This window comes from Branchiostoma floridae, chromosome 10 (genome assembly GCF_000003815.2).
Source record: "Branchiostoma floridae strain S238N-H82 chromosome 10, Bfl_VNyyK, whole genome shotgun sequence".
Lineage (NCBI taxonomy): Eukaryota > Metazoa > Chordata > Leptocardii > Amphioxiformes > Branchiostomatidae > Branchiostoma > Branchiostoma floridae.
In genome coordinates this window covers 21,943,906-21,966,512 of record NC_049988.1, presented here as the reverse complement: position 1 = coordinate 21,966,512, position 22,607 = coordinate 21,943,906, and the positions used below count along the sequence as shown (strand labels likewise).

The following is a 22,607-nucleotide window of genomic DNA, read 5'->3' as shown; positions in this document are numbered from 1 at the left end:
TGCTATATACTATATGATAGTGTGGTTGCCTTAGTATAGCTGTAGTGACTCCGGTAGTGATGACACGAAAGAAGAAGTAGACCAGTATGGTATCTTGAGTATAGTTGTTGAAGTGCCAATAGTGAAGTGGCATTGAGTAGAAGTGTGCATTGAGTAAAGTTGCAGAAGTGATTCAAGTGTGATAGTGTTCGGTGAAGTTAACATTGTAGAAGTGACACAAGTAGGCTTCAGTGTAATGAGTTAGTAGGTTTGCATTTGAATCTGAATAAAATCAGTGTTTATCAACAAAATGATTGCTGTGTCATACATCTTAGCATCGTTTGAGTTTGGATCGTAGTTTCTCCTAGGAGAGATCCCGATTGCAATCTGTGCTAGGAGAATCGCCGATTCTACTAGTACAGATTGCGATTCTCCTAGTATAGATTGCGATCGGGATTTCTCCTAGGAGAAACTACAATCGCGATCTCTCCTAGGAGGATCGGCGATTCTCCTGGATCGTGATCTCCACTGTGACATACACATGTATCCTGGGACTTGATTATTCTTCAAACTTACCTGGTCTGAACGGTCTTAAAAATCAGCCTTAGTTGCCAAAAGGACTTGATAATGTTATAGAAACTTTGTCTCAAGTTACTTTGCCTGGAGTTTCTTGACATTGAAGTCTGAGGAAACTTCATGAAGGACATATAGGTATATATGAAGACTTCTTAAGTTATCTCACCTGGTCTGAGCTGTCTTGAGACGCCGGTCTGGGCTGCTGGAAGGACTTGTTGTTGTAGAACCTGTCCTCCGACTGGGCTCCCCACTCCGCGGGGTCAACGCCCCCCACATCTCGCTGCTTCAGCAATGTGTCGAAATATGTCGCTACACGGGACGGAAACAGTCAAACATAAAACACTTTAAACACTTTGACATAATAAACAATAAATCTTTTAGATTTATCAGCTTAAATTACCTAGTAATCTGTCCAAATGTGTTGCTGCACACGAGGGAAACATTTAACATAAAATGAAATAATTGTCAAGCTTTTATTAAGTTTTAGAAAAATCTGTATTCTGCTTCTTGTGTTAGATACACATCTCCATATGAGAGGAACAATGAAATGATACAATACGAAAGGTTTTAGATATCAAGTGTTCTCTTCAACAATATGTCAAATTATGTTGCTACAGGGTGGACGGAAGCATTCAAACATAACACAAAACAGTAAACAAGCTTTATGATACCAAACCTGGTATAAGATGTATTATCTAGCTTTTTACTTCCTTTATCTTATTAGACTGGTGTGTACTAGAGTCTATTTGACTATATAGAAGAACAAAATATCACGGTACCTGCAAATTCCGGGATGTTGTCTGGCTGGTTCCTCAGAACCTCCCTTGACAGACCCTCCAGCAGGTTCTGAAACCCCCTTGGGACCCTCAGCTTTGTGTTGGAGAAAGGCACGGCCATCTTTAGTTACCTGCACCAATAAGGGACAGGACATTATAATGTTAACGACATAATTCATAAAGAAAGAGAATGTTATCATTGAAATACACCATCAACTCCCTCACTCATTCCTTTACTTGCTCACTTACTCACTCACTCACTTACTCACTCACTCATGCACTCACTCACTCACTCACTCACTCACTCACTCACTCACTCATGCACTCACTCACTCACTCACTCCCTCACTCCCTCACTCACTCATGCACTCACTCACTCACTCACTCATGCACTCACTCACTTCTAATACTCACTCACTCACTCACTCACTCACTCACTCACTCATGCACTCACTCACTCACGCACGCACCCACCCACCCACTCACTCACTCACTAACTCACCCACTCATGCACTCACTCACTCACTCACTCACTCATGCACCCACTCACTCACTCACTCACTTCTAATACTCACTCACTCACTAATACTCACTCACTCACTCATACACACTCACTCACTCACTCACTTACTCATACTCTTGGCATTCAGTCTAAAATCATGTTAAGATTATAGATATAGATAATGATAATTAATTGTATGGCATCTGGTTATATCACATACAATTCACTGCACTCATGAAATATATCCGACACAAGGTAGTTTTGGCATTCATTCTAAACTCATATTCAGATCATAGACAATGATGATCGTACAATCATTGTATTGTACCCATGTGTGTGAATAGCAGTAAAAGCATAATTTATTTGGTGTAACATTAGCTTGGAAGCCAGGAGCCCATCTGACATCTGGTTATAATATATCACACACACTTCATTGCACTCATGCAGGAAATATATTTGACACGCTGTTTTATGTAGATTGCTTTATGGTACATTCTACAGGTTAACAATCTGTGACACACAAATGACAACCAAGGACATATTCCAGTGGGACTGTAACTTTTGCTACATTTCCTAACGAGGGCTAATCAGCCAGAAACCCTGACTGATCGTTACCGGTGGGTTCTTTTAATTACCCCCACAGGGAAGGTGACATTCTATCCTGCACAACTGAACTGTGGAAATGATTTAATGACGCAATTAAAAACTAACGAACGATTTCTTGGATAGCACAGAAGGCTTCATCAACTGAATGAAGAGATGATTGCATTCTAACTTGGATCAGAAATCATGTTAAATGTTATATATTATGTATATGTATCTTAATGGATTCTTAATGCTCTTCTGGGTACTACTACTTCGTTAATTTTTTCAAGTCTCATTTAATTTCTCATCATTTGGTACTACATGTAAGCAAAAGCAGACCTATAGCAATAGCGATAACCTACTGCATTGTAATACTATACAAAAGAATTATGTTAGCCCTTATTACGTTAACTAGGTTGCTAAGCTTTATCCTATACCTTCGTTTTGTACTTTGTGTAATAGTTGTTGCCATACATTGTATCATTTACAATTGTCGTGCAATAAAGTTCTTCTATCTAATGTGTAGTTGTGACATAACTGGTGCAATGGCTGAGTGGGTAGAGTGTTCACCATGCATTCGGTAGGTCGTGAGTCCGATCCCGGCCGAGTCATACCAAAGACTTTAAAAATGGTACATGCTTCTTTCTCTGCTTAGCACTCAGCACTAATGAGGAAGAGTATGGGAGTTAAACACACATCACTACCAGCAGACCAGCCTCCTGCTGTAGTGACTTGCACAAATGTGTGGCCCAAGGGCTAAAGAAATGGAGATTGACACCATCCTACATATCTGTTAAAGATGTATGGGCAACTTTAACTTTTTTTGTCGTGACAGGCGGCCAGCTGATGATATGTTAGACTCACGGGTTTATTTTTTGCTATGCACTTATACAGTAGGTTTGGCTGTGGAAGACATCATACAACCAGGGCTGCCCAACTGTAGCATGTGGCTATTAGTATTACAAAGGGCTAACCCTGCTGACAAATAGAAATCGAATTTGACAATTTGGACAATAAAACAATTAATAAAATTCATCTACAATGAGACTATTACAAATATATGGTCTGTAATATATCTACAGCATTTATATTGCGTGTACATGTATATTGCCTTATGAATAATTAACAAGGTATGGCTGAGTGCGCCCACAGATCCAGAGACAGGAGGGAGTGGAGGAGGCTGATACTGGATGCTACCATAGTCCCCGACCCTCAGACATGAGGATGGGACTAGGTTAGGTTTTTTATGCATGCAAAGCAATACGTACTGTACCTGTCATATAAGTTACATTTGATCAGGTCTGTCCTTGTAAAATGTGGACCCTTTAAGTAAATTTACATTTTGATTATCCCATATGATGGATATGATCCTTATAAAGCATGCACATGTTCAAGTTTTTTTCTTTTTTTTTCTCAGCCCAATAAAAATGGGACTATCAGCAGGTTATGTACCACTGGAAACAAGTAACAGCTGGTACAAATAAAGAAAAGGAAAATACAGGAAGAGCAGATAAAAAACAAACTAGGATAACAGGGCTTGAAATATCACCTGCATATGCACGTTAGTGCGGGTAAAATTGGAGCTGTGCAGGTATTTCTGGTGTCTACCTGCACCTAACCTACACTGGTCCATGTAGAGTTTATACATAAATGTCCTATAATGTAGCTGTATATACAGTACAAATGTAGATTGTCATTAGCTGCATTGACTGTTGCTACCTATAAAGCATAAAAGAAAGAAAAGCAATGGTTCCTGAACTATTTTAGTATGATCTAAAATTCCTAAATTAGGATTGGTGCAGGTAAAATTTGTCTGGTGCAGGTAATTTTCAATGTTACCTGCACCAGTGCAGGTATGCAGAAAAAAGGATTTCGAGCCCTGATAATCAAAGAATAACAAGAAGGAGAATTGTCATGACTGCTGTTTTTTTTATAGAATTTTCATCAATTCTTCATGAATAATTTAGTGAGTATGATGCTAAATACAAAACTAATCCTATCTGAGATCTCCTTCCTTCATAAATGTCATAATATACGTCCTTACAAAAACTAGAGAAGTGATCGTCCTGAAAGCATTAATGAATGTCAGACCTCCTTTGTTTTATGGAATGTTTCTTTTTGTGTCATAATATTGATAAAAACAAACTTTATTAGAGCATGACAAACATTTATGTTGCCCTACATTAAATGTTGGAGAAGTCTGCCCTACCAACCGATGGCTCATTGCTAATAAGACAAACTCGATCTAACATCCTGATCCACTTGGTCCAACCCCCTAACCCTAACCATGGTCGACTTGACAATGGTTTGTGGCTGAGTTGGTAAAGCCAAGAGCCAAATCGTCGAAATGTCCTTTATAATTACATCAAAGCTATTTTGAATGACAGAGTCACAGGGATGCTTTTGATGATTGTCAAATGTTATTTTTATGGCGTATTATGATATCACATTATCAGAGTAGTTTCACTACATGATGTCTTCTGTCTACATTGGTCATGCTGTCACATAATGAATTTCTTGTCTGGTTTCCTATAACAGACTGCCAAGGATTGTCTGAAGCATAAAAACTGTTTCAGAATGATTAGAAATAAAGCTAACGTTACCATGACAACAAGCACCCAATTGACACCTGTTAACCGAACAAATTACAATAAAGATCGGATCAAGTGGTAACGTTAACGGGGCGCTATGGGAGGGGGGTGAAAAATAAATTCAACAAAAGACTATAATAAAGTCCTGGTAATAAACTACACGACAACCACGCTAAGTTAGTCTTTTGTGTCCTCTTTTCTTCCTTTCTCAAGTGTGCGCCTTTGTCTACAAATAACAACGTCAAGAACTCCGTTTAGAAACGCGTTAATTTCTTGAACCCTTGGCTCCAACTTCCTACCACATGTTGACATAAATAGGCTCAAATAAAGACAAAATGCTAAACGATACCGTATCTGAGATAGTATTACATGTCGTTCCCAGCTGAAATAATGGTGTAACTTACCCTGACAAGCGGTGAGAAGGATTCTGTGTCGAGATATCTGCGATTAAACACGACAAAAACAAAGACTGTGGCAAGTTGATCCTCGCTACACCGCCGTTACTAAGGAGGTTATTGACATAAACTAAGGCGAGAACATTTTAGACGAAGGGGAGATTTGTATTTTAGAAATGATAATTTCACAAAGTAAACAGCATTTCAACGTTTTACATACAATCTTTTAAAAACCATATTATTTAAAAATATGATTAAGTATTAGATTAGCTTTGTGTAATGATTTCGGAATAATTGAAAAAAAAATACGGCTTACCTCCCTGTCTCAAAAATGATATCTTCAAAAGCAATTAGGTGGCATCTAAACGCAATTTTTGGCTAAAATCTTCTTCTAGCTACTGATATCAGCAATGATATTTTGTTTGCTATTTTATAATATAAAAGTATTATAGTTATCATATGTTATTAAATTAAAATGTTGACAATTTTAATCAGTCGATTGTAATGTGTTAGTATTCTGAAACTATGCCGCTCGTGTTTTTGCGCTCCTTATTTACAATGTTAAAATTGGACTACGCATCCAAAGTTGCCAGATAAACACCGCTTCCAATAAAGTAAATGAATATCGAAATGTAACTGGAACTATTGAATCAACATTTGCTCTACTTTGAAGGTAAATTTAATGATAAAAAGCGAAATTTGTTATCATGGCCGCCAGGAGTCGCTGCTGCACGGCCTGTAATGTAATCTGACCCGAAGTGACCTCACTTAGTATTCTGTATTCGCGCGGGAAAATGGCGGACTACATGAAGGTTGGTATTATCCAAATTATGCCCTGTTTGGCGCTTTTGGCATGGAAATTTCACCTGACAATGAAGTTAATCGTTGTAGGAAGATGTTCTGACTGCGTTAGTGTCTTGATTTGATTGTAATTCGTCTTCTATTTCGTGAAAAACGGCGGAAAATTACCACCCACGTGACCGTGCCATATCCGCTCTTAGAAAGTTACGCCCGTAATTAGCCTTAATCAACGCGAAAATTAAGGATAATGTCGACATAAGAGAAACTTAGGAGACATCTTTAGACTTCTAACGTGGAGAACGGGTTTGTTTTGGAGTATATCTCCTTGTAATAATCACTGCTGACTAACAATATGCGAAGAAACATGTGCTTAAATACGTCATCACGTGTGTGTGTAAATATGGCAAGTGACGTCATTCCCACAACAAAAACAAGAAGAAAAAACCAGGACATGCTTATTAGTTTTAGTACCTAAATGTTGGTGAAAATGTTCAAAATAATCTGATGATTCATACCCAGGCCATGTGGTCCACTGTCAGCAGTTCCTGTGGTCTCTCACTGCAGTTTGTTCTGATGAAAATGCCACATGTGGTCTTCATTAGATACTGGTATTTACCAGATGTCATACCTCACTTGGAAATTGTAACCATTATGCTTTACAACAAATCTTTTTCTTCTTTTGTCATCCTTACATGTGGTGAATCATGATGTTTTAATGAGGGTCTGCATGCTCTTTTCCGTAAGGTGTAGGCAGCCTATTTTTGTTTCCCGTCATTCGTAGGGAAAACCATCTTATCTACGTAATACTGTAAGTTCATTTATGTTCGCGAGCACTTAATTTCGCGAGTTTGAGCAAATCAGGAGTTCGCGAGATCTTTGAGTTCGCGAGCGGGTGTTTCAATTATTTTTCAAAAGTTACGATCCGGTACTATGACGGTAGCGAGTGCCCACCTCCCACCCACACCGCAACACCAGTCATGCCGTCAAAGGCGACATTTACGCCTTGAAGTTCATAGTTCCCCTTCAAACAATGTCTAAAGTTGATGTACTCGATAAAAAAATGTGTTTCTACCGAGCCACTGTCTCGTTGTTGAGCTCATTTCGGCCGTGATTTGACGACAGCGCACGGAACGCAACAGGGCCAAGGACCTCTGATATGTCGCAATCACATTTGCCGCACAGGCTGACGGGATACCCCACGCCAGGCCAAGCGACGCGGGCGCCATTTTGAAACTTTTTCAGTGTGAAAGACGGCGCTAAGTTTTAAACTTTCAGCGTAATTTGTGGACACAAGTTGTACACAAGAAGGTGAAGAGTTCATCTCTCCTATATTTACAGTAGTTCTAACCCAGAATTATGAAATGAACGTCTTATTTTCGGCATGTAAAGCGGAGTTGTGTTTGCCACGTTTCTAGTCATGAAAATTCCCAGCTATTATTGTTGTAAACCTGCTGTAATTTCATAGCTTTTCTTGTATTTTCAAAGACGAATACTACTCAGTTTTAATTTTTGCTTCGTTCGTAACTTGTAGAAATCTAGTAAAACTAGGAAAATGTACTTAATAAATCGCAGCCACGGCGTGCACGTACTACTGAACAAAGCCGACAAGTTTCTTTTTTCTCCGTTCGCCAGTGGCACATATCTACACAATAATGACTCCATGTATAGTTAATGTGTTGAATTAACTTTTATTTCGGTTTGAAAAGAATAAATGGTCTGTTATCAATTGAGTCTTGTCATTGGTATAAGTTGCAATCATAGTACACACGTAGTTGAGACTGGAAGGAAGGTGTGGGGAGGGGGACGATGTTGAACATGCATGTTCGCGAGTAGATGACTTCGCGAAGAGAAGGTCTCAGCGAAATACGCGAACTTAAAAATCTCGCGAACTTAAATGAACTTACAGTATTCTTAGCGAGGCGACCAAATTCAGCATAATTGCCTTCCTTGATTTAGCGTAATACGTAGGGGGTTCTTCAGAATTCAGGGTAAATCGTTGTTGGGACCCCCCAAGCAGACCCTCTTTAATGAGACCTCGCTAAGGCTCAGATTTTAGCCAGACACGGTTGGTCGCCCCTAATCTTCTCGATAAGTATGTTAGGTTCTCTTACATGCAGAGGGTTGATACTTAAGACACAGGCCAAGTCCTAAAGCTTCCTCATACACAGGGATTAAGGTCACCATCCGAAATGACAAATACAACCCCTTACTAATCTCCAAGCAGATCCTGCAATGGCATAAGATAGTACCAAACTGGCCAAGAAGTGTAGTCCTCCAAAAGGTGTCTATTTGCCTTGCAGCGAAACACACTCCTAAGCCAGCTTCACTCCTCTGCCAGCTTTTGATATTATCTTATGCTACCGTGAGATCTGCTTGGAGATTACCCCTTACAACCTTTCCAAGCTGAGGCCCCACCCTGGAATTGGATGAGTGCCAGTAGAATTTGATCCAAGGAATCACCTTTGTGTGCAGTAGATTTGGGCTGACAAATTGTTATTCACTTATTGGTAATACCTATGGGATAATTAATCCCTATGAGTGCCACAACTTGCCAACATTACCACTTAACATTGGACAAGCCATATATTACATATGTTACAACTTGGCTGGTAAGAAAGATTTACTAAAACAGCATCCTTCCAACCTGTTGGCTAATCTGTTAAATTCTGAGCTGTGAAGTTTTACCAAATACACTTGAAATAGTGTATCAAGATAGCGATGATAATTGATACGCAGTTTTGCAATTAACAGAATAATTTTTTTTTCCTATTTGCAGAGTTCATATCAGGTTGACACAATCTAAGAGAAAATTATGTCTCCTTCTGACAGTAAGAAATGAGTAGCACTTACAGATTTCCTGATGCGTAGAAAGTTGATGGTTCATTTATCATTACTCCTATAGCTTTAGCACACACTGTTTTACCAGTTACAAAGTGCAGCAGGTGGGAATGCTGCACAGATTACCACTTATACCATAATGTACACCACTTACAGTTCCACCCTGCTGTACAAGGGCAGCCCTAATGCATGCTGCATTACCAGGGTGTTAGTGTCACCTGGGTTGGGTGGGAGGATTATACTATAAATGCAGTTAAGTTTGTGGAGATTTGATTTCGCAGTAAGGAGAAAATGGAGTGATTGGGGTTGTTTTCAGTTCGTGATTGTAAATGTAGTGTTTGTAGAGATTTGTGAGTGCTAGATAGCGATGTATCCACATACTGTACAGAAATGGAAATCCCAGTGTCTTTACGGATAGCCAGTGAGAAACTAGCAACTCAGCAAGGGTGCGGCCTCAGACGGAAAGAACAGGTGTCTTCTACACAGCATAATATATGCATATTACACACAAGGTGTGCTTAGACATTGCATATGGGATAGGTGAAAAGAAGTAGAAATAGAAATTACTACAATAAAAATTTGTAGCCGGTGGTTTTGAGTTTGCAGTGAAACAATCACTAAAACTGCGGACATAAAAGTTTAAACCACCGCAAACTTAAGTGCATTTACAGTACTCAGCACTAGCAGGTATCCATAATTGATGAATTACATCAATGTTTTCCTGATGGCATCCCAACTATCCCTTTGCTCTGTTCATGACAGGAAATACTACATACCACTCTATATAGAATTTAAGCCATTCCTAGCTTCCAATGTATATGCAAATTTACAGGGTAGTATTGGTTTAATGTTGGGAAGGGCACACCTGATAGCATGCTTAAAATCTCATACAAGCATGCATTCAATGGGGTTACAGGAATTCCTGTTTCTCTTACATGAATAATCTATTGCATAAATACATGTTGATACTCATTTACTACCTGTTGCAGTTGAAAAATTACTACATTTCATAGTGAATTTTTTGACACGTTTTGAATTTGAATGGCGGGTTGCTTTGATTCCTTTCAAATGGAAGTTCACCTTGCAATATTTACACCACAATTCGGCCACAAAAAAATGACACAATCCAGGTGTAAGAAAACCCCCATGCTGACCCTTTGTTCATCCCACCTTGAATGTGGAGTTGTTCACAGCTGTGACAGTACAGGAGAGTCTACTATAGCTGGGACATGTCAGACCTACAGTTTCACAGGGTTTGTGTGTGTCACACTCACACGTGCAGTAGTGTGTGTGGTTTGTGTAGGCTTGTTTCTGTAAATTGTTTTCGTTTCTGTATAACAGGGCATGCAATTTTTCTGACAACAGGTTGGTTGGTAGCCTGAGTACCATCCTCCGTAGTGACCGCTGGCTCACGCCTTTCCCTGCTTGACCACGTAGTAGCCACGTTAAGTAGCGAGCCAGCGGTCACTACGGAGGATGGTACTCAGGCTAGTTGGTTGGTGGATGCCAGAATGTTTTACTGCAAGATTCGCAGGACCGTTCTACAGATTAGTTGAAGTAGCTTTTAGTCATTCACAAAGTAGCCTATCTAAAGGGACGTTGAATGTTTATTTGCGAACAAATCAATCTCTTTAGCTGGGCAAGATACAGAGAAAACCTCCTGGATGTTTTGAGTGACATCCATCACTCTTCCTCTCATGCATCACTAGAATGATTGATTTGTTCTGCCAGTGATGAAGAGTGATGGATGTCACTCAAAATGTTTTGAAGTATTGAGTAAATCTCTGTTTCTTATCCAGTAGAGGTTGATTTGTTTGTGAATAGATATTGTTATCCTAGATGTATAACCTTGATGAATAATTTTTTAGTACGTGTAGTTTATTCAAACAAGCTCTAATAACAACATGGATGGATGGGAATATTAAGAGTAAGGCATTGATGAACATGTGATGATGTCATTTGTTTGTTTGTTTGTTTATTTACAGATATCGGACGATGAGAAGGGGTACGACCTCTCCATGTTCTGTATCCCCAAACACTACGAGGACGACCTTGAGCGGGTTTACATTCCGCATGGACTTATCATGGACAGGTAAAGGTCAAAGGTTAGAGGTCACATTCCGCATGGACTCATCATGGACAGGTAAGGGTCAAAGGTTAGAGGTTACATTCCGCATGGACTCATCATGGACAGGTAAGGGTCAAAGGTTAGAGGTTACATTCCGCATGGACTCATCATGAATAGGTAAGAGTCAAAGGTTAGAGGTTACATTCCGCATGGACTCATCATGGACAGGTAAGGGTCAAAGGTTAGAGGTTACATTCCGCATGGACTCGTCATGGACAGGTAAAGGTCACAGGTTAGAGGTTACATTCCGCATGGACTCATCATGGACAGGTAAGGGTCACAGGTTAGAGGTTATATTCTGCATGGACTCATCATGGACAGGTAAGGGTCAAAGGTTAGAGGTTACATTCCGCATGGACTCATCATGGGCAGATAAGGGCCACAGGTTAGAGGTTACATTCCGAATGGACTCATCATGGACAGGTAAGGGTCAAAGTTAAGAGGTTACATTCCGCATGGACTCATCATGGGCAGATGAGGGCCACAGGTTAGAGGTTACATTCCGCATGGACTCATCATGGACAGGTAAAGGTCAAAGGTAAGAGGTTACATTCCGCATGGACTCATCATGGGCAGATAAGGGTCAAAGGTTAGAGGTTACATTTCGCATGGACTAATCATGGACAGGCACAAACGTTTACCATGTTGTTGTTGTTGTTGTTGTTGTGACAGAACGGAGAGACTGGCGCGGAACATCGTGAGTGACTTTGGTTACGAGGAGCCTATCGTGGCCCTGTGTGTTCTGAAAGGAGGGTACCGGTTCTTCGGAGACCTGCTGAACTACATCAGCGCGCTGAACCGGACGTCAGACCGGTCCTTCCAGATGAGCGTGGACTTCATCCGGCTCAAGAGCTACCAGGTGGGACAGGTGCGCCCAGGTGTCCTGATTAGATCTCACCTGCGAGCTGTAGCTTTTTTTTCTTCACTTTTGTTCTGCTTGGGCAAGATGTTCTTTATTTTGTTAGGAAATGCTAGGTGCTTAGCTTGGATTAACCAGTAACTCTGGACTCAAGGCTTGAGCTGAAACTTTGTTTTTCTTTATTCACATTTCTTCTGTTTGCCTCTTGTGTTTCACTCAGCATAGACTTACATGTGTAGTTTGTTTTTACTGGATCCTGTGCTGAGAAATTGGTCCTACACTCTTACTTGAGATCAGAGTACATGAAAAAAGGTGGAACTACACAAGTTTGACTTTGTACATTGATGTGCTACAATCAAAGATCTCAGAAACAAACTGATATTAAGAAAACTTGTTGCTGAGGTGTTTGAAACTGAAGTTTATCTCTCCCCTGTACAGAATGACAAGCAGACTGGGAAGATCCAAGTCATCGGAGGAGACAACTTGGAGAACTTAAGGGGCAAGGTGAGGACACAGCTGGCGTTTTAAGATGTTGCTAGAAATGTTGTTCTTTTTTGTCTGGTTTCGAATCCTCCTGTCATACCTGGGCTTCGATAACGTTTGATACTGGTGTCAAGCTTTGTTTTGTTTGAATGTTTGGACTGGATGATAACTTTATGCATCACACATAATAAATCGAATGCCTCTAAGCGTGCTAATTGTGGCACAGTCGAAAATTTGAGATTACTGTTCTTACTTTGCCCAGTGACCCACTAACAGAATGTTTTCTCTGTTTTTCAGAATGTTATGATTGTAGAGGTAAGTGCTCTATTTCTTTTATTACCCCTTCTGTATTAAATGTTTGTGCCTTAAGGAATTCTACAGAGTAGACATTTTTTTCTGGAAAAGAAAATGTTTTGATTGATTATCAACATGTTGAGATTGGTAGATTTTACTGACAGAGACAAATGTCATTTAAATGTCCGGACAAGTGAAAAGTTAGTAAGTAAAGTAAATTTTCTATGTACTTGCCCGATAATTATAAGACAACTGAATTTTAGAGAACTTGTCCAACCCTGCTACTCACAGAATTTTTGCCTTTATGTACAGGATATCATCGACACAGGGAGAACTATGCTAAAACTGCTGGATCTTGTGAAGGATTATGAGCCAAAGAAAGTCCGAGTAGTCAGGTGGGTGGTGTGGTAGCATTGTTGTCTGTGTTGGGAAGAAATTATAGTATACAGTAAAAGCCACTTAATTGCACAGCCTATTTGCCAGTGAATTTTGTGCAATTATCTGGCTGGTGCAATAATTCAAAATTATATAGCTGGACTGCACCAGTTTTGGATTTGGGGGTTTGGGATTTCTGCAGTTAACAGAGTTAAAAAAGTTAAACCCTTCCCGCGCCAAGGGCAGTGCCCATTTCTGGCGCATAGGGCGGTGCCCATCTCTGTTTCGTTAGCCCTGGGCCACACACAACGCAATCACTACAGCAGGGGGCTAGTCCACTGGTAGTGGTGTGTGTTCAACTTCCACACTCTTTCCCGAATGCTGAGTGCTAAGCAGAGAAAGCAGCATGTACCATTTTTATAGTCTTTTATAGCAGTTAACAGAAGTGTGCGTTAATCTGTTGTGCAATTAACTGGCTTCTACTGTTTTTGTAACTGTAACTGTATCAGGACTGTCTCCAGGACCCGTCCTTCCATCCTGGGATGGAAATTTGCTTGTTGAGACGGAAAAAGAATTCACCCCGTCCGTTTCAAAAATCTGATATCCATGACATGAATCTAATGAAAATGTAAAGATTTACAAATGAAAATTGATAGGATTATTGTCTGTTGGAATGTTGAGCGATCTCAATCCAGCTTAAGCTATTCTTCTACTGGTCGAGACAGAGAAGAAAGACTATGTACAGTATTTACAGGCTCATTGCACCGGGGAAATTCTGATAGCTCTTTTTGACAAGCACAAGAAAAAGTGGATAACAGCTTAATGTCCCATGCTAAGGACTGCAACCCTTTCCGGTGCAGAGTTTCACTCTGTGATTATTCTAGGAAAACGAATTTCGAACACCTCACTCCTGTGTTGTTAACCCCGGGTACTTGTTTTTTTAACCCTGTATTTCCTTGTCCACAGTTTACTGGTGAAAAGAACACCACACAGTGTGGGATACAGGCCTGACTGTGAGTATGGGCTAAACATTTCTAATAATGTGTTGATGAACTTTATTGCTCAACAGTTGCACAAGGTACAATGTATCTCACCTCACCTCACCGGTCCCATAACCTCACCGGCCGTAGGGGCAGCAATGCCATCAACATTGCACACACTACAATATATGACAACCGATTAAACCTGATAGCAATATAGACAGTATGAGGCTACATACAGAACAACAATATATTATTGATAGCAGTAGTCATGTACATGTATGTATGTATGAGTGATCTGATCTCGCATTTGGAATAAAGTATAAATAAATTGACCTACGTAGGTGGATAAATGAGCTGAACATATTGTTCTGATTCTGTCTCTGAGAACCAAGAAATTAAGATAGCGTTTTTCCAAGTTTGATATGACCACCATTCTAACTAACCCAGTAAAGTCTTAAGAGCATAAATCATGCTATTAATGGTAACACGTACATTAATATGTAGCACAACTGTATGCCACATACAAAGTTGATTACCAAGATTGCTTTGGTTATGCTAAATGCAACAGCTTTGCATATTTCGAACGTTTAATAGCAGAAATGAATTTAGAAAAGCATACTCTTTAATGACATATGAACTCAACTGAACTTGTATATCCAGAATGAAGTTGAATGGTTGTTTTCCAACTTGTTGCCCTTAAAATTTGGATCTTCCAAATTCAAAGTGACCTTCCCATTCCGACTAACCTGGAGTTTCTCCATTAGTCCATGTTTATTTGGTGCTGCAGTGCTCGAAATACTGGGTGCACCCAAAGTTGGGTCTGTGCATCCAATAATTTTCTGTGGGTACACCAGTGCACCCAAGTACTTGTAGGTTTAGAAATGTAAAGACATCAAAGTATACTGGTATGCACCACATTGTTGACATCAAAATGTGGGAATTAAGATAGTAGAATGTCTGTCATAGTACTTGTTTGATAATTTTGAGTTGGAATTTTGGTTCTTCCAAATTTTGGACGCTCCAAAACTGTATGTGGAGCACCCAAAAATTTTTCAGTGCACCCAATTTTTTAGGTTGAGTGCAGAACCAGTGCACTGAATCCCCAAAATAAATCTGGAGCCCTCTGCTGTGTGTATAAGTCTATTGATATCTTTTAATACATACGTATACGTAAAACTACAATTTAGGTGCACCGGTGCACCCACAGAAAAAAAAAATTGGTGGACATTTTCTTCTTAAGATGTCAGAGACCCAAGAAATTAAGATAGAGTGGCCTTTCCAAGTTTGATATGACGTTTATTACATATCCGACCATTCTGACTAACCCAGAGTTTCTCATTTTAGTCCAGAGAGTGTACAATGTATTTGTACAATGTATTTATTTGGTGTTATTTGGGCAAGGCTACTCCAGAACTGTGTGTGGTGCACCCATAAACACTGAGTTTTTTAAGTAGGGTGAACCAGTGCACTTAGTCCCCCAAAATAAATCTGGAGCCCTCTGCTGTGTGTATAAGTCATGGGCAAGGCTACCCTAACCCAGCCCGACAGTTAAACTATAACTGGCTCCCTGCCCGGGTTATATATAGCCTCCGCCCACTAAGTCCACGGAAGTGGGGAGCCAAATTTAGCCCAGCGGGACAAAAATACCCGCGGGACGGGGGCTGGTTTTGTCAATGCATTCCTGAAACAGGGTGGATGTGTCACCCGAGAGGGGTGTGTGTGAGGGGCGATATAAGCCCAGGGAGGGGCGGGCGGGGCTGAGTTTTGGTCAGGAGTAGTCGGAGTGAGCTTAGCTATTGGGAAGGCAGGACTGGGAGTCGGATTTTTCCTGTGTGTATCCGTTTTGTTATTGTGAGTATTAGGCAAATTATTTTGTGTGTAAGAAATGGTTGATGGAAGTTGTAGGAATATTTGGTAAGCAATATGTTTTACTCCTAACAGGCTTAGGAGGAAAGTGTTGATTGGTAACTGGGAGTTGGCTTATTTTGAAGGCACAGTGCTAGCTCCTCGGGAGTATTTTCATGTCCATCTTTTTTGTAATCGTATCAAGCAAGCTGGTTTTTGTTTCCAGAAATGGGAATGTGTATTTTGAACTTTGATATCAGAAGATAAATCTGTTTGACTTAGTTTTAGGATGAAAATGTTGAAATAACTTGGTATAAGAAGCGTTCTGTAGCCTGCCAGAAAAAATGTTGTTAATGCTGTTATTGTTTCCTCAGCACTTGACAAGGTGTTTATGGATATGGAATTCAGATAATGCCTAAGTGTTAACAGATGAGGTTCCTGGGCTATTTTGAAATATAGAAATTATGTTTTTTGTCTCGAACATCAGTAAACATCTTCACAGCCTACTGGCACAGTTGTAGTGATGTTAATGTGGTAAATAGAATATGATTAGTTCATAATATAGTATTTGAACCATCATTCAAGTATTGTTAGGAACGTTCTTTTCCAAATTTCTGCCCAGATTTCCGACCCAAAAACCCGATAGATAGTGTGATACCGGGTAGTTCACAAACTGTTATTTCAGTGGTAGCAATGTGTTAGGTATAGTAGTATTTGTTCATAAAGTAGTATTTGACCCATCCATGATTCAAGCATTGATAGGAACGTTCTTATCCAAATTTCTGCTCAGATTTCCGACCCAAAGATTGTACAGAAAGTTTGATAGTTCCCAGTCTGTTGTTCCAGTGGTACAGTAGAAACCGTTTAATTGCACAGCCTATTCGCCAGTGTATTCAGTGCAATTATCTGGCTGGTGCAATAATGCAAAGTTATCCAGCTGCAGCTGGATCACTCCGTTTTGGAATAGGTGATTCCGTGCAGTTAACAGAAGTGTACGTTAATCCGTTGTACAATTGACTGGCTTCTACTGTATAGGGGAGTGAATATTGGCACGTAGCTGCGGAGTTCTGCTGGAATGTGAAATGATATCAGTGACAGACGTCATCGGCTCACTACTTTTACACTCGATGACAGGAACTTACAGGAATGTATACTGGGTGTCGCCCGTATGACGACGTATGACATACGAGCGGATATACATGTATGGGGAAGGCATTATAGGTGGATTTATAGATTCAAGTAAAGGCTGTCTGTTAGTTTCGTATTCTGCTGATTTTGTTTGAAAGAAGCGCAGTGGACGTTTGACGACATTTGACATATGTGTGGATATACATGTATGGGGAAGGCATTAAAGTTTTGATTGATAGTTTCAAAGTACTGAACGTCCTACCAGACCTGCTACAAGTAGCACTGTAGATCACCCGATCTCTGAGGTCTTTTAAAACCAAACTCTGTCTATTGTTATCTCTATTGTAGATAAAGTTGCACACATTTGATGCACTCTTCACATTACAAATAGGCACAGCAAAATCTTCATAAAAAAGATTTTGTCAGGTTGTGAAAAACATTGTGCGTGTATAAGGCTGTTAAGGTTGGTGCTGCAATAGAAGATAAATCTGCAGATACTGCCAGGAGAAGAAGAAATTCAGAAGACTGTCTTCATAATAGGTGGAACAGAAATGTAAGGAGGACTATAAATAATACAAGTCTAGAGACACACTCCTTAACTCCGGACCTTGGTGTTCCTGTACACCACAGACTTTCTAACTGTTTCTCTTGTTGATTTGCAGACATCGGTTTCGAGGTGCCCGACAAGTTTGTGGTTGGTTATGCCCTGGACTTCAATGAGTTCTTCCGGGACCTCAATGTGAGTATATTTATGATATCTCACATGTACTTTCAGATTGGTAATTTGTTAAGGATTCTATAGCATGTACTTTCAAATTGGTAATTCACTACTAATTCCAATGTTCTTGGCAGAACTTGTTAAAGTATTGTATAAGGTTGGTGAGGGATTCTACAAAAACAATTAGATAGCTTTTGTAACAGGATCCAAAAACAGAACCGTATACTTAATTTGGGGTGGCCTTGGATCCTAACATGGTAGCCTGACTAAATGCCACTTATAGCAGTCCTACCACTAGTCAGGCCCGTCGACATCCTGGTATCCAGCCATATCATAGCTCCCGAGTCTCCTCTGTCCTCTCCGCAAATGACACTCGGGAGCTATTAAGTTTGTCTGTTTATAAGTCAGGAGAAGTAGTTGATTTTGGATATGTCCTATGATCAGCCAATTGTTGTCATACTGAGAACTGTCTGTTACCATGGTGTTGGAGGTGTGGTGACAAGTCACCATAGTAACAGTCACTCTAGGAAAAGGAATGTTTCTCTCGATCTAGAGGCAAATGGCCACAAGCTTTGGAGGAAGAGACCCAGTCAGTCAGCCCCCAACAGCAATAAATTGTGTAACACAGAATCCTACCACAGTGTCCCCTTACAGCCTTTCTGAGAAGGGCCACTCCTGGCTGTTCTCCATACCTCTCTGTAGACAGCATCAAACTGGGTCATGTGTTACTATATATGTGCTGACAGTGTCAACTGCCGTGGGCTGGCTGTGTCCCCAACCCTGGCTAAACATGCCAGTCTACAGTCAACACTCGCCCTCGCAAAGCTCTGTCATACAGTACACACATATTGGGGCACTTTTCTACTGTTTTTCCTGTGTCCCCAACCCTGGCTAAACATGGCAGTCTACAGTCAACACTCGCCCTCGCAAAGCTCCGTCATACAGTACACACATATTGGGGCACTTTTCTACTGTTTTTTCTTTGTCCCCAACCCTCCCTAAACATGCCAGCCCACAGTCAACATTCGCCCTCGCAAAGTTCTGTCATACAGTACACACATATTGGGACACTTTTCTATTGTATTTCCAATGTAAGAGTGAAGGATACACATGCAAAACCCAATGGAATCGTAGTTAATAATAATGAATACCCGTGACCAACTACTCCACCCACAGAAACACAAGGACCTGCCAGCCTGCTGTCTGCTATGCTCTCCTCCTAAGAGTGATTGATTACCACGGAACTTAGTCACAGTCAACAAAAAGGAAACCTTTTGGATATATCCACCAAAGCAAACATTAGGACCCATCTGACTAGGGAAAAAAAGGGAAGATACACACAGGAGATATCTACACTTCTGCTGGGTTTGTTTCATATAGTTTTCCCCTTAGTTGAACTCAAGGTCCGAGTTGAAGCCTGGCTGCCTCCCTAGCTATTTTTTTCTATGATTTTAAACAAAAATGTATTTCAGAAAGTATATACATAGAAGCTGAGTGGTTCATTGAGTAGATGTGGATACGTGACATTGACAATGTATTTGTTGTTGCTTCCTGGGTTTTATGGCCAGCTGCCATGAGAAAGTATTTTGTAAACTTGGAAAAGTGCCACGATATTCATGATGCCTTGCCGAGCAAAACAACACTGAAAACAAATCTGACTCGTGAACTTGAAGTTTGGTTCCTGGTAAGGGGTTAAACTTGAGTCACAAAACGTTTTCAATGCTTGCGTCGAATATAGCAGTTACTCAAGCAACTACGAATGATTTTGAGTCAGACCTGAGTCAGCTTACAGATGTGCCCTATGTGGCAGAGACTGTCATTCTCGTATCGGACTGTTTAGCTACAGCTGACGCTGTAGGGCTGATATCAATAAGGATGTTACCATGGTCAATATTGACCGAAGGAGATATGTAGATATGATTTTGGAAATGGGCAGACATTTAAAACAGCATCCACTGTCTTTCATCAATGACATCTGTTGATCAGTAGGTTTATATCCAAAACCTATGAATTGATGGTATCACAGAAAACAAATTTACAATATTAAGATTTCCATCAGTTTGATGATCAGTTTGTTGCCAGCTTGACTCATGATTTTTCTCGCTTATTTTTTGATAATCAGCTGTAGTTGCTAAATGGCACATACGCAGAATAGGCCAGAGAAATAAAACCAGCCTCGTAAGGTGCCTATGACGTATGTGCGAATGCAATCTGAGTCTCTGGGTAAACAACCGACTTGCTAAAATAGACGTTAGTTTGCACAGAGGGTCCAAAATTAGCCGTATGTGCGTCTGTCAAACTTAAATATATTACCCTCATGAAAAAATGGTACAGTCCAAAAAGCCCCGCCCTATCTAGTGGAGACCAGTTAGACTTTTGGAGTTTTTTGTTTGAACCTTTGTTTATTCGTGAAAGCTCAAATCGGCCTGCAGGATGCTTTTCATTGAGGTCATGAGGGAAGAGGCAAGGGTCAGACAAAGTATTTAACAGAGATACAATTTAAGGCCCTAATGAGTCTTACTGAACTGAACTGAGTTTTATAAGTCTAACGGTTATATACACAATTTTACATACATGGTACAAAACAAAGAATACTGAAAGACATGATTCGAGTCCATTTATCACTTTGCTCTAGTAAATAGTTATGAATTGATTTTGGTGGCAACATGGGACAAAACATTCAAAGACACAAAGATTGATGATTTCTTGTTCATCCATTTTTATTTGATCTTGTTGATTTTATTACAGTGTACTGTACTGTACATAACTGTGTTCAAAAACTGAAATGGGAACAAATGAAGTTTGTTGCTGCTTACTGATATCAATGATTCAGTGGGAGTCGATCATTACATCAGCAAAGTGTAGCTTCTGACCAAAAACTTTTTTTCAGCATGTGTTTTCTGGGCTAGTGTTTACTTGTATTGCATTGAGACGAAGTTGAAGTTTGTTTTGATTAATGTTGATCTTTTATTTCTTATTTTCCAGCATGTTTGCGTCATCAATGAAAAGGGAAAAGAAAAGTACGCCATCCCTAAAAGCGCCTGAGGAAGGCCCTGCCCACTGCACCCATCCCCATCCCCATAGCAACCATCACCATAACAACCATCACCATAACAACCATCGCCATAGCAACCAAGTTTCCACCTGGTCACAGGACTGCACCAAGCTGTCAAGCTCTCACCATGACAACCAAAGATGCGGCCACGCCCAGAAAACCCCGGAAGCAGCAGCGAAGACGTTGATTTCGAGAAGGACCAACTTTTTCCACATCGGCATCACGGCGGGAAGCAGAGCGGTCGCGAACGTTCGTAGCCGCCAGGTTAGAATAATCAGCCCCAACCAGCAGATATCCATCATCACGCCCAAACGGCAGATCAGAATAGTTAGCCCGAGATCCGTAGATAGCGTTACGCGTAGAAGCAAGGAGGAGTCTGAGGTACAGAGGACTGTGGTGATCCAACCGAGGCAGAGTGTGAGGATTGTGAAGCAGAATTGTCAGGCGGCGGAGGAGAGCGGAACTAGGAACGGAGGCGTGTCGTACAGGTTCGTGAGGAAGGCGTCGAACGTCACGAGATTCACGAAAGAAACGAGACAGTGCGGAGGCGGGAGCGTCGTCATGCGGTACCCGTGGGGGAAGGTGAACATCACGCGTACGGGCGGACAGACGCGGAATATCGTGTTAAACGACAATAGAACTGACGATTGCTCCGTTGTCAAGTGTACTAATAATCATGACGAGACTGCAGATGTAGGGAGGGAAACAGAGTCACAGAGAACTGTAGAAAGACTAGAGGAAGGGAGGGGAGAAAATGTTGTAAACAGTGACAGTACGGTACAGAGAAGAAGAACGGGTAGAACGCAGGGTGGGCCGAGATTTGTGTCCGTCATGTACTTTCAGACAACGTCTTGTAAGCACAGAGGAAGGAAAGTGAAACACGGGTCTTGAAGGGTCACTTTCACTTGAAGACATTAGAATTAGCTAGGTTGGATCCATACAAGTTCTGGGACAGAATATATGACATATTGAGGCATCCGCTTACACCACAGAGAAAGTTTGAGTTTTCCTTATGTAGTGTGTTAGTTAACCCTCCACTTCCCAAGGCCCTTCTGTACAACCAACTTTGCACTGGATACCTAAGTTACAGTACAAGTCAGGTTAACTCTTATCCTTTTTGGTAGGGGTCTCTGTAATATTTACGGAGATACAAAATGTACAACACATTCAACTACTCAACTGTGCTGCAATTTTGGAGGACTTTGCAAGTCTGACACTCAACTGATGGGACGGAGTAGGGATTTCAGTTTATATTTGAGTTTTCTTCCATTTTAATGGAAAGTGCTATGCATTGATTTTTGAGGTTGAGATTTTGAATGACATTTATGCATAAGTTGTACAGAAAACATTCTTCTTACACAGAATGTGTAAATGAAATGAAATGAAATGTTACCGTTCTATGAAGAAAGCTTCTCCATACTGTTGCCACTGTGTTTGCATCACATTATAAAGAAGAAAGCTTCTCTATTTGCCAATGTTACAGTTAATAGATGTGATCATGTAACGGATATGAAAATGTAGCCACTGAATTTGACCACTACTATATTAGCGATCAATGCTACACTGTAGTAAGTCCTATTATTTTAATTTTTTCTGTTTGGGTATAGGTAGTTTCCCTACTACTAAATGGTAAATAACATTTACCATGTTAGTTATAAAGGTCATCATACATTTAGGTAATGGATTTAGATATGTG

At 40.5% G+C, this 22,607-nt stretch overlaps 4 protein-coding genes across 9 annotated transcripts in view; 1 reads left to right on the top strand and 3 right to left on the bottom strand.

Moving 5' to 3' along the window:
* LOC118424807 (neuromodulin-like) overlaps positions 1-9,202 on the bottom strand; it is a 68,583-nt gene extending 59,381 nt beyond the window's left edge. The window contains exons 1-3 of one of the 4 annotated variants that reach the window (XM_035833595.1): positions 9,056-9,202; positions 1,335-1,462; positions 722-864 (exon numbers count right to left, since the gene is read on the bottom strand). In XM_035833595.1, coding sequence (XP_035689488.1) covers positions 722-864; positions 1,335-1,452 — 261 coding nt within the window. In that variant the 5' untranslated portion in view covers positions 1,453-1,462; positions 9,056-9,202. Of the gene's footprint in view, positions 1-721; positions 865-1,334; positions 1,463-5,413; positions 5,575-6,720; positions 6,776-9,055 lie in introns of those variants that run through there. The other 3 variants (XM_035833593.1, XM_035833592.1, XM_035833594.1) reach the window with 3 other exon arrangements.
* The window catches only part of LOC118424803 (zinc finger protein 665-like), a 1,044,319-nt gene that overhangs the window by 909,398 nt on the left and 112,314 nt on the right, over positions 1-22,607 (bottom strand). The window lies entirely within an intron of this gene.
* LOC118424824 (formin-like protein 2) overlaps positions 1-22,607 on the bottom strand; it is a 1,075,906-nt gene that overhangs the window by 968,673 nt on the left and 84,626 nt on the right. The gene's annotated exons all lie outside the window — the stretch shown is intronic.
* Positions 6,052-21,924, top strand: LOC118424810 (hypoxanthine-guanine phosphoribosyltransferase-like). Of its 3 annotated transcripts, XM_035833604.1 has the most exons (9): positions 6,052-6,216; positions 11,029-11,135; positions 11,844-12,030; positions 12,469-12,534; positions 12,811-12,828; positions 13,120-13,202; positions 14,149-14,195; positions 17,801-17,877; positions 20,842-21,924. In XM_035833604.1, exons 1-9 carry the CDS (start codon positions 6,199-6,201, stop codon positions 20,899-20,901), a joined length of 663 nt encoding a protein of 220 aa, XP_035689497.1. In that variant the 5' UTR covers positions 6,052-6,198; the 3' UTR covers positions 20,902-21,924. The 3 variants fall into 3 exon arrangements, with proteins under 3 accessions (XP_035689497.1, XP_035689495.1, XP_035689496.1); XM_035833602.1 differs by lacking the exons at positions 6,052-6,216; positions 11,029-11,135; positions 11,844-12,030; ... (1 more) ...; positions 12,811-12,828; positions 13,120-13,202 and having other exon boundaries at positions 14,114-14,195; XM_035833603.1 differs by lacking the exons at positions 6,052-6,216; positions 11,029-11,135; positions 11,844-12,030; ... (2 more) ...; positions 13,120-13,202; positions 14,149-14,195 and adding an exon at positions 15,887-16,016.

Coding starts and splice junctions, on each gene's coding strand:
- LOC118424810 (XM_035833602.1), top strand. CDS start 17,840: ATGCCCTGGACTTCAATGAGTTCTTCCGGGACCTCAAT. Junction 17,878..20,841: donor AGTTCTTCCGGGACCTCAAT/GTGAGTATATTT, acceptor CTTATTTTCCAG/CATGTTTGCGTCATCAATGA.